The sequence below is a fragment of the Triturus cristatus genome, chromosome 3_2 (genome assembly GCF_964204655.1).
Source record: "Triturus cristatus chromosome 3_2, aTriCri1.1, whole genome shotgun sequence".
In the NCBI taxonomy this organism is placed as follows: Eukaryota; Metazoa; Chordata; class Amphibia; order Caudata; family Salamandridae; genus Triturus; species Triturus cristatus.
Window position 1 is genome coordinate 305,051,330 of NC_140584.1, and position 12,086 is coordinate 305,063,415.

Here is a 12,086-nt window from a genome sequence, read left to right on the forward strand (position 1 = left end):
CCGCATTATAAGTTATCGCGTCATCGCTGTAACTTGGGAATGGCTACACAGAACCATATCGTGTTTGGTGTCAAACATGAAGGAATCATACGCCCAGTCCAGCCATGGGCATGAGGGTACGATCCCCCCTTGCTAGGAGGGTGATATGGGAAAAGCGGTAGAATTTAGACACCAATTTAAAAGTGCACATGTACCACAAAATGGCTACTGTCCGCCACCTACACGACTCTGGCTGGCTGTTGCTGGGGAAAACCCCAGCCTCGCCATCTGGACAATAGGGCTCCTGTGGCAGGGAGGTGCCAGCACCTCCCCAGACAGGATATGTGGATTGGAACAGGGTGGGTGCACCAAATGTCCTTTCAGAGTTGCACGTAGGCAGCTGCAGAGCCCCAATTCTGCATACACCGCCTGGAACCGGTTCAGGGGCATCCTGCCCCTCGCCCAGGCGGGAAACACACAAAGGGGAGTGGGTGTAGCCACCCTTTCCCGCCTCTACTCCGATTGGTAGGCTCTTGTTGGGACCATCCCCTAATCTTGGGGATATATGTGAATAACCTGGCCCCAGAGCCTCAGATTAATCCAGAACTTCACAGAACTGACCTTCGACGAGCTGCTGCCCAGCTGACTGAATAAATCTCCCTTGGGTAAAGGAGTTATCCCCCTGCTTGGCAGGCACCTGAAAGACTGCAAGATACCCGGTTGGAACTTCGCTGCTCTCACGAACTTCGACGTCTTCCAGCAACCTTGAGGTGGGTCTCCAGAGCATCCCAGAGTCCTGTGAGCGTGCCCAACAAGTCTGAGCACCGTGGACCACGTGGGTGCCGAGATCCCTGCTTACCCCGAGACCCCGGCCACCTCTTGCATAGCACACGACCCCGACCAGTGGGGAAGTTGTGCTTTGGCCCATTTCTGAGCCAACCTTCAAGCAGCATCCGTGCCAAATCTCAGCTCCCTAGTCCGCTCCGGTGGCCCGTGGGAGCCCTTTTATGCACTCCATTTTGCTGCCTTCCGCGGTCCCTGGTCTCTCGACTTGTGGGCCCTGGCAGAGGACAATCTTTACATCCAAGAGTTCCCCTGGTTGCTCCAGGCCTGCTCTGCACTCTCTCCAAAGTAGAGCACCCTCAGACCTCGTGGGTCTGCACCAGCAGCTGCTTTGTTCATCTTGCATGGGTTGCGGTTGCCAAGGCTTAGTGGATCCAATCGGGACACTAACACCGCAGCGACCCTTATCCGACGTGGGACAGTCGCCCTCCAGAAGCTGGCCTTCCTTGAAGCCTCCCGGAGCCCGTGACTGCAGAGCCAAGCTGCATCCTCCTCACCTGAAGCACCCGACATCGAAGGGCTCCTTGCTGTGAGCCCCCTGGTCACTGTGCCGTGACCCAGACTCTGTCCCCTCTGCTTTCAGGTTCTTCTCTACATCTCAGATCTTCACGACTTCATCGACGCTTTCAGCTAGCAGCAGTTTGGACTACTTTTCCATAGAAAATCAGCCCGCGACCCGACACCAGAATCGACCTATGCACCCGGCTTCCCTGGGGCAGGTAACAGTGGTACTTCGGTACTCCCGTGGTGGTGGGCTCTCCAAAGCCTTAAGTCTCAAGCCTTAACTTTGTACTACTGCTAGAAGTGTCTTTAAACTTTAAATATTCAACCGCGACATTCTCCATAGGCTAACATTGCGATCCCGATAGCAGCTCTTTGCACTGCACGCGTCTCCCGTGGGTCCCCTTCCTCTTAACTGTGGGTGGATTCTGAAGGGGCAAGCGATCCTGAATGCCCTAGGCATTGCCTGTAGAATTGTCGTGGTTCTTATACCACTATTTTAGTATATGGTTTGGTCCCCCCCTGGGGCCCATTGATTTCTGTGCTATTTATTGTGTTTATAAATGCTTGTTTGAATTGTAACTTTGCCACTAGCCACATATGACTGTGGGATTCTGTCTAGAATAAATACATATATTATATATATATATATATATATATATATATATATATATACCTGTGTGGGCTACTCTTTCATTTGGTTATTCAAGAGGTTATTATGGTAAAACAATAAGCTTAACACTCCTTCAAGACTTAGCCTGAAGGCTGCTCTCAACAGCTACCACTAGGATAGCTTTCTTTAAAGGTTGTCTTAAACCTATCATCAATAAGAGTCGAATTGGACTGGTGCAAGGTGTCCCTATAACTAGGAACAGCATATGCCAGGCCAACTTCTCACACCTCCCTTTGGAAAAAGGTTTGGTTCTACATGTCCCTTATATTTAATTTAAATAGTTTTCTCTAATTTTATTCTTTTCACAGGGAGTTGGTTAGATACTTTGGGTTTGACTAAACACGAACATGGTTTATTTGACCTTATGTTGGTTTTAGCCTTCCCCAAAAATAAATAAATAAATCACACTTAATTGGAAAAACTCCGCTAATCTTTCAGTTCACACTTGGTGGAACAATGTATGTAACTATAATCGATTGGTTATTGACTTTGCCTTCTCCTGCAAACCGTTTGTTAATACTTATACTGGTTACCATTAACAACTTATCTAAAATAAGATTCCAAAAACAAAAATGTTACACATTCTGAGAATTTTAAACCTCCGAAAACTGTCAAGCTTCTCTGCTCTTTTCTTTAAATTTTTTATCATTGTTGTTTTTCTAGTGGTATTGAAATTTTTTTACTGATTTTTACTTTTATGCAATAATACTCGATCTCCAGTTGTAAGAGTGTTTTCCTCTCCCCTTCTCCCTTTTAATGCTATTTAAAATGTAAATAGCTTTTGCCTCGGTTTTTATTGCTTGCTCCTTCATGTTCTAGTTGCTTTCACATGGTATGTTTATTGCCGGTCCATTGTGAAATGTATTAGTAATAAAGCTTATTAACATTTTAAAAAAATGAATCCCATCTTTGCTGCTTGTGCTCAGCTCTGATGCTGCCTTCTTTGCAGTTCTAAAGCTTGAAAAGTGTATTGACATATTCAACTACCCGGGTTGTACAAAGATGAAATTAAATGGTAACCTATACCTTGTTCAAAAGCAGCCACTTATTCCGAAGACAGAGATTACCTAAACTAGTAACTATTACCAGACTTCTTACTGGTAGTCATCTAGGGTCTCTACTTGGAATGCTCATCTGCAGCTGCCGCAAGGCGACAATGCCCACAGCAATCAGACAGAGAATTTTACAAAGGATTTTATAATTGATATGCATGGAGATATGCAGCTGACAGAAAACTGACACGCCCATCATTAAGCAAATAAAGTAAAAATTCCAGGCTTCACTTTTCAGAGTCTTTTCCATACTGATCTCTGCCACTCTTTGACCCTCCCTCATTTATTACGGCTGCAATTATGAGTGCAAAGGATATGATTCTGGCATCACCATCAGTGGTTCAATGCGATGAGGAGGGTGAATGCCTGCAGTCTGTTTTTCGATTACCACATTGCCTACTGAACAGGGTGTTGGCAGTGTTTTATGGGCTAGAGTGCAAGGAAGAAAATGGGCCACCTCGCTACATTGTGAACTGTGAAATATAGCAATACATAGAGTTTAGTGGGCCAGTCAGCCTCTGCGCCCCTGTACCAATGGAATAACTTCCATATGCCTCGGCTACTAAACAACCTAGTTTTTCTTTCTTTTAATAAGTAAATGAAATAAAAAATTGCTGCGCATCTCGTTCTTCAGCCTACAGCACAAGCAGATGAAAGCAGCGGAGGTGAGGAGTGGGCCACTAAGGCCTCTTCAATGTTTATTTTTCGTCCGGGCATGATCACAGAAAGAGGAGGGGTCTTGTACTGTAAATGCATTTATGGCACTTACTGCCTTAGACGAGGCTTTGAAGCGTTTGGTACACATACATTTCTCCACAATGCTCTACTTTTCAGGGCCACAGTTAATGCAGTTGACGAAGGCTGATAGCATAAGACAGACCGCTGAACGATTGAGGTCCCCTGTATGCACACCTAGGCTGCCACAATCACAATGTGCAAGAAAGCAAAAGAGACAAATGGACGGAATGCTGAACAAATAAAACATTCACTCCCAGTTAAGAGATCTGGTTATATCATCACTCTTTTGCTCACCATGTCACCTCAGTTTAGACCCAGCCAAATGCAAGTTAGTCTTAACAAGCTCCTCATTGGCACAGTCCAGGCCAAACTGCCAAGCCATACCCTTCCCGGACCAAAAACAAGCCTCCTGGGACAGGATTAGGGGTATCACCCCTCATCAGCCAAGCTAGCTCGAATCTAGTGGCAAAGTGAGCCCAGGCCCTATGTCTGGGCATACCCGGAGCACTTAGGGTACGAAAGTAAGTGACACACAAATGATGGACGGAATGCAGAACAAATCAAACATTCACCCCAAGTCAAGTGATCTGGGTTAAATCAATCATTTTTCTGCTCACCATGCCACCCAAGTTTAGACCCAGCCATATGCAAACCAGTCTTGGCCTTGCTCCTCATGGGAACAGTCCAGCCCAAACTGCCAAGCCAGGTCCTCCCTGGACCAGAAACATCCTGTGAACAGTTTCTGGGTATCTCTCATCAGCCAGGCTAGCCTGAACCGGTGCCACAGTGTGCATCTGACTCTGCCCTTAAGGAATGGCATCGTGCAAGCAGGGATACAGCCCTGAAGTGCCACACATGTGCGTCTTCAGACTATAGTGTGATTGACAACAAGCATTCTGAATAAAGCAGATTAAACCAGCCAGCATTATCAGCAAAGTGGCCAAGGTGTGTGATCTATACAGAGGCTATCGCTGCACTTGGTTAGCGCTCAGAGTGCCGTCCTTGACTATCTAGACATTTGGTGTGCCAACACACAGGACAAGAATACACAAAAAAGGTGAGGTCAGAAAGAATTGGTATATTAGGAGCAGAGAGTCAGGACAGAGGATCAAATAGACAGGAAACGCACTGCAGGACTAAAAGAAATCTTACGTTTTTAAGGGACAGGATGAGCCTCCCTTGGTTTCCCTGCCTCTTACTACACATGCAGAGCAGAGTTTTTATGCTAACCTTGCAGAAACTTTGTGGCTCTCATGGACCAACATGCATACGCTGGCATGATTCTGCGGAAAAGCAGGACAAACTGCTATTTCTTCACCATTCCAAGTGCTACAGCGAATAGCAGCACAGTCAAACCCAGGCTTTCTTTCACCAATTAAAAAATTAAATGCTTTTCCTGGGAGTGGGATCAGGTTTCCCCAGGAAATCCAGGCATAGGGTTCAGTCTCCCCATCATAGGAATTGTTAAAGCTACCCTGATTGGCTGTGAGCACCGAAGTGCCTCAGTCCTATCCCTTTAAAGTTCTGAGCCTCATTTAATGTCTAGTTGGCTGTCAGACGAGCTAGCCATTAGAACTGCTTGTACCACCCACTTCCACTCAGGGAAATCCACTTGGTTTGGGTTGGAGGGGGCGTGAGGGGTTGTGCGTGTGTGTTTTCTTTCTTTCAAGAAGACTACTTTGACAGGACGTGTGGCAGAAAATCTGAGGGAGAGAAGTCTCTGTGGGAAGTGTTCTAGACGGTGCGGTCACTTGATTGGCTGGAGTTTGGTTCTTATATGATGTGTTTAAGTTACTGTACTGAATGTTCTCTAGACCTTCTGGGCTATGTATAACCTGTACTGCGTGTACCAGGGTACTCCCATCTCAATGACTGGGAACAATTCAAGCATGTGAATCTATGAAAGATCCAATACTGAAGAAGAATTTTCTGTTGAAAATGACAAAGTATGAGGTGGATTGAAGTGCTGTCAGAGTGGTAAAAGGACAGTCAAATCGCACCTTTACTCAACCTGATAATAAAGAAGAGGACACCCAACTCGGTCTAAAAAAAAAAAGGAAAAAATAAATTGACAGTAAAATTGAGTTTACTGCATTCCATATACGCCTGCACCAAGCAACAACTCACCTACTCATTGTAAAAATGATCCCACTGACCGGCTTGTGCAATGAAAAATAACTGTAAAGGAGTCCCACAACCAATACAAGAAAATCGCAATGCTGTGCTTCCCCAATTGTTTTTTTTTATTATTATTCTACTATGACTAGTGCTCAGAGAAAAATGCACTATCAGACAAATCACATAATATTGCATTTCTTAGACCTTCATATAAAAAAAAATGTTCAGTGCATAGAGGCTGTGGTACGTAGACAGTATTTCACAATGAAGGAAATTTGTTTGAATTGGCCCAAAAGCATTAAAGCACGATGCCTGCACTTATCTGTAATATTTTTTCTAGTTCTTCGGATTAAGGAGAGTAGGTGCAGAGTTGGTCAGATTGCAGAAGCAGTCTCAGAGTGCAATTATCTCAGTGATCCGGACACCTATTGAAATGTGTTCTGCCGGGAACTCCAGCTCTAGACAATTGACAATTTGTAGTAGTTCAAGTGAAGTCTTTATGAAACACAGCAGTCCACTACAGCAGTTCAAAAAATATCCGCATTGCCAATGAACTTATGGCTGTCATAGTGGCACCCTGAATCCTTGCAACACAGCTGAAACTTTGGTGCCAGGCTGCTTCACTAAAGTAGTCTTGGACATGACACTAGCCACTCCATTACAGCACAAGGATCATGTGGCTTTGTGATAGCAGCTTGATCCATGGAAGAATGTTCAGCAAGTTAGAAAGGCTATCCTTGGCTATGGCAAATTTCCACTTGTTACGGAAGGGAACATACAGCAGTGGAAGAGATTCAGAGTTCGAGGCACAAGTGATGACTGCATTCTCAAGCCTCCACTGAGGGTCGCCACTCAAGACAGAACAAATCAGGGCAACTTCCGGAAAACAAACTACAGAAAAACCAAAGAATAATGTTAATACAATAATGACATAGGCAATATTATAGATAAAACTGCATCTAAACTTAAAGGGTAATTTGGTTGAATTTAGAATACATCCAGTTAAAATATGGACAGATGAAATACTACCTCCTCCTTCTCCATGCCCTCCACAGTTCCCGCAAAATGGCATCCAGCAGTCCTCCACTTGGCATTATTACCCTGAAAACGACCTATCCCGCAGAGCAATTGAAAGAAAACAAAAAGGGTTAGCATGAGAGTGTGGCCACACCAAAACGGAGTCTGGAGTAAAACGGATGCTACGCATCATAGCCAGCTGCAGCCTTACTTTCCCATGACCTTTCAGGAAATAGCAAGAATACAAATAATAGGAACCTATGAGATAGTGTGCAGCAAATATATGTGCTGCTTCACACTCAGACCTAAGAGAATGTAAGGACTATAGAGCAGGCTTTAGCCAGGATACAGCATTACCTAAGCTGGTGCCCAAAAACCCTCAAGGCTTGTCCTAAAGAGAATGTAAACCGGAACCTTGTCTAAGGAGTTATGGGCAAACCATGCATCCTTCTAGTTAACCAAGGGAGGTTTTTTTAGCTATAGAAAGCTATAAGTTTGCGGTTAGCTCATCCTACTGAGCAAACTTTTTGTGAGAATGCTTTGCAGTCTGGAATGAGGTAATACAATAAAACGGGGGCAATGTGCAGCCTTTATGCGTGCTGCTGCTAAACAACTAGTAGATTTAAGTGATAGACCAGACAGCCTTGGTGCTTGCTCTATTCCAACACCTATAGATAACCTGCGAGAAGTTTAGGGACCACTTGAGACATGTTCATTGCAGCAGATCTAAATTCTAGATTACCAACCTATTGCATAAACTCTGCCAGCATCTTGTTTGTGGACAAGTCTAAAGGAACCACCCTGTGTGGAGAGTGGCTTAGAAGACAATGCTACTTCCTTGAATTCTTGGCTCAGCATCATAGGTATTTTCACTAAAGTCAAATGTAGAATAGCCCCACATGCGTGTGGGAACAGAGGGGCAGATATATATATATATAGAACATCTTCTAATGATGGAGGTAAACACCTCAGTGTTGAACCATTCGGAGGCACGTCCATATATCTTTGCCAGGCCCTTTTTAACAGCTTTTTTTGTAGAATCTTTAGTATCGAGAGTAAAATATAACCCGTATTGCAGCATTTACGGTAGAAATATGCTGTATAGTGAAATCACTTGAAAACAATTGCTCTGTGAAGAAAAATACACTAACTTTGTGAAAGGCAGCAGCTGCCATTACCCAGCATGCACTGTACTGGCAGTTTGCCTCACAGCCTCAGTTATTTTTTAATTGAAGAATAGGATGTGTCATAGCGGGTATTACCTAGAACAAATAATTTACATTTACAGCTTGGGAGGAGGGAGAGTGGATTATGATTTCAGTGAGAATACCTATGGTGCAGAATCAGGATTAGTTTCGTCTGCATCATAGGAGTTTCACTGATAGTCATAAACGTAGAATAGAGGAGCAAGCATATCCCCCATATAAACAGGTCAATGTAAAGAGAAAACAAATCTGTAATGAAGGCATGTAGCATTTCTGTGAATAGCTTTGTGTTAACTAAAAGTGGTGTTATGTGAACCACTAATGTATCAGCTCGAGAATCTTCATGACGTCAGTAATGTCTAGTAAAAGTAATGTCTAGTAAAAGTAGGACTAGATTTCTAGATTGCTGGCTTACAAGGGATATTCCTAACCCTAGCCCTGGATACCACTTTTCCTCTTATAGAATGTGCTCTACATACCAGGCAGCGAGGTTTGTTTTCTAACTTGTAACATGTAAAGTAAACTAGCTATAATACATTGAGAAATAGTCTGGAGGACAAGAAGGAAAATGCTACTTACCAGTATGCATCTGTTCTTGGCATGTAGAGCTGCAGATCCACACACTTCGCATGGATCGCCATCTGGTGTTGGGCCCGGATGTTTGCACTTGTTTTTGTCCTGGAAAAGTCTTTGGAAGTCACGGGATAGGCGACTCCTCCTTTGGACTATAGTGCGCATGGGCATCGGCTCCATCCTTCGATTGTTTTTCGCCATAATGGGAAATGATGGAGTAAGTAGAAAGGAAAAGATGTCCATGTGTGTATATCCAAGTAAGATAGAACTGGAACAGATACAGGTCCCGGGGAGGTGGGTGAGCGTGTGTGGATCTGCAGCTCTACATGCCAAGAACAGATGCATACTGGTAAGTAGCATTTTCTGTTCGAGGCATATGAGCTGCAGATCACACTTGGCATAGATTGTATAGCAGTACCCATCCCTAGCAGCGACCACCAGTACCTGTTGCAGTAGTTTGAAATAATGTTTTGAGTACACCTTGGCACACACTAGCTTGTTTTGTTTGCACATCCACAGAATAGTGTTTTGTGAATGTGTGCGGTGTAGACCATGTAGCTGCTTTGCAGATGTCATCTAAGGGAATGTTCCCTAAAAATGCCATTGAAGCCCCTATCTTTCGTGTAGAGTGGGCTTTAGGAGGAACAGGTTCTATTGCACCCTTTTGTAGGAGGGGGATCACCTCCTGCTTTAGCAGAGATAAATGTTCTGACAACATTGGGCGTTGTTTGGGCGGTATGTGTGGGGGGGGGGGGGTAGAAGTAAGTTCTAGACAGTAACCTGATTGAACTATTTGTCGCACCCACCTGCCTGTAGTGATGTTGGTCCAGACAGGCAGGAACTGTTGTAGTCTTCCCCCGACCGGAGTGGAATGGTCTGGGTGAATTGGAGGAAAGTCATTGGGTAGGGGTGGAGGCAGAGCGGGTGTGGTTGGTCTTGCCTTTGTTATTGTTGCCTCTGTAGCCTCCTCTCTGGTAACTTCTGGTAAACGTAGACTGGGCGGGAGCCTTGTAAGAGGTGGAGGGGTTGTCTGAGGAGTAGCCTCTGGGGGTGCCCTTGTAAGGTGAGCGACGAAAGGAACGTCTGGGAGCTTGCAACTGCAAGGCTCCCATTGATTTAGCGGTGTCCGTATCCTTTTTTTCATCTTTAAGGGTTAAATCTACATTTGGGCCAAATAGGTGCTCCTGATCAAATGGCTGGTTGAAGATGGAACTTTGTTCAGGTTGAAAACCCGAGATGCGTAGCCAGGCATGCCTACGCAAAAGCGCAACGGATGGAGGTGTGGTGATAAGCTTACCCTCCTGTATGAGTTCATTGGCCCCGTTTTTGTATTTATCTGGGAGGTGCTGCATTATGGACACTAGTTCATCATAATGTGTCCTGGCTAACAGCGCTTGAGTGTTGGCGATGCGCCATATGTCACCCACCTGTGAGGCTGTTCTTTTGCCAGAGGCGTCCAAGAGTTTAGACTCCTTGTCGGGTGGTGCAGCGTCACCGGATGTCTGAGAATTGGCCCTTTTCCTAGCATTGGAAACTACCAGGGAGTCTAAGGGTACTGGGCCTTTAATGTAAGCTGGGTCAGCAGGGGCAGCTTTATATTTTTTTCCTCGATCCTGGGGTTAATAACTCGAGCCCTAACAGGATCTTTAAAGACTTAAGGTGCATGCTTAATAACCCCTTTAAGCATAGGTAGTATTGAGGTGGATCTTTGAGTGGTGTCAAATGTATCCATTAGGAAATCCTGCTCTATGGGGCTGTATGCAAGTGAATCCCGTGGTACTGGGCAGCTCTGTGTATGAGCTGATTAAAGCCCATGGTATCCTCTGGAGGGGTAGATATCATCCTGTGGAACATTAGGGACATCTGGCGTGTTATAATCATCCCAGGGGTCTGGGGAAGAAGGTTGACTAGGATCCCCTAGTGGCACATCGTCCGGACACTCCCCTATGTCATCCAAGGTGTCATCATCGTCTACTGGTTTAGGAGATTGCGTAGGGGGAACAGTGTGGTGGTGGAGGAGGAGGAGTTGGAGAAGGGACTCTTAGAGGAGATGTGGCAATGTCCCTCTTTTTAGGTGGTGGAGCCGGTGCAGGCGCATCTAGTGGTCTTTTCCTAGAACTAAGAGTCAATTGGCCAGTTTTAGGATCCCTTATGAGTCTTTTGAGCAGGATCTGGTGTGAACAGCTCTTCTGCTGGATGTTGGTCTTTCAGTGCCAAGCGTTTCTGTTCCGTAGGCTTCTTCGGCACTGACTGTAGTGGTTCTGTGTTGTTTTCGTTTGGAACCGTGCATTTTTACAGTCTCCGTGGCCTGTGGAACTTGTTGTTTTTTCGGTTCCGAGGCTTTCCTTTGCTCCGAATCCGAACCCATCAGGAGTGTTTTTTTGTTCTGCTCCGAATGTCTTTTCGGTGTCGACGAGTCAGTGCTTGTGGGTTTTGGTGCCGTGTGCTTGGATGTGGATGCAGCTGTCGGCACAGAGGAGGAGGGTGGTTTCTTTTTCGGTGCCGGTGATTGTGTTTCGGTACCGACAGCAGGCTGACTCGAGCCCGAGCTGCCTGAAGGCTTAGTAGACTTCTTTGCCGGACCCGAGGGCGGGGCATGGGAAGCAGTCTCTCGGTGTGCACCTGAGCCTGAAGGCGGAGGTGTGACTGAAGGCTTATTCGATGGTGTAGGGAGGGGGTCGGGGGTCGACGTTCTTACTTACGACCCATTGCGCCGGAGTGATCTCTTCGACGGAGTCATCGGCTTCTGAGGCGCTGACGAGGCCTTCTTCGACCCACTCTCGCTCCGGCACGTCGACGCCCTCTTGGAAGATGTCATTGGGGATTGATGTCGATGAGCGAGCCATGGTTCTTCGAGCGCATCAGTCCCGAATGGTCTTATTGGAGCAGAAAGAGGCACATGCTGGACAGTCTCTGGCCTCGTGATCTGCTCTGTGCAACTCTTTCAAAGAGGCTTTATATACCATTTTAGCAGCGACGGCATAATGCACCCTCCCTTGTCGCTCCGGACGTTTGAAATTACTTTTTAGAGACCTAAGGGACTCTGAAAACCATGGAGCGGAAGGAGGGTTTCTCAGAGATTTGGACAATCTGGCTGGGGCAGTGAACTCAACAGCAGTCGCAATCCACTAGTGAAAAACCAGAGCATCAGTGTTCGGATCCTTAGAAAGAACAGGTTGGGTAGTCTGTAAAATAGGCCCCAAAAACTCCTGTCAAATATTTCCAATTTCTTTTTAAAAAGGAGTGGGTATTTACATGTGTCGGTGATCTTCCTAGGCTAAAGGAGAATGGTAACAAGCATTTGCAATGCAATAGTTCTCGCATTTGCGTGAGTTTAAGCTGTTGGCATTGTAAATGACCATGTGTTTTATTAATCTGTTTTGAAAA

At 45.6% G+C, this 12,086-nt stretch overlaps 1 protein-coding gene across 2 annotated transcripts in view; it reads right to left on the reverse strand.

Annotated features, from left to right (window-relative positions):
• Positions 1-6,008: 6,008 nt before the first annotated feature.
• The window catches only part of ZDHHC18 (zDHHC palmitoyltransferase 18), a 176,880-nt gene continuing 170,802 nt past the window's right edge, over positions 6,009-12,086 (reverse strand). The window contains exons 10-11 of one of the 2 annotated variants that reach the window (XM_085647719.1): positions 6,934-7,016; positions 6,009-6,795 (exon numbers count right to left, since the gene is read on the reverse strand). Coding sequence is in view for 1 of the 2 variants with exons in the window: in XM_085647718.1 (XP_085503844.1) it covers positions 6,732-6,795; positions 6,934-7,016 (147 nt within the window). In the remaining variant the exon portion in view is untranslated. The remainder of the gene's footprint in view (positions 6,796-6,933; positions 7,017-12,086) is intronic. The other variant, XM_085647718.1, reaches the window with a different exon arrangement.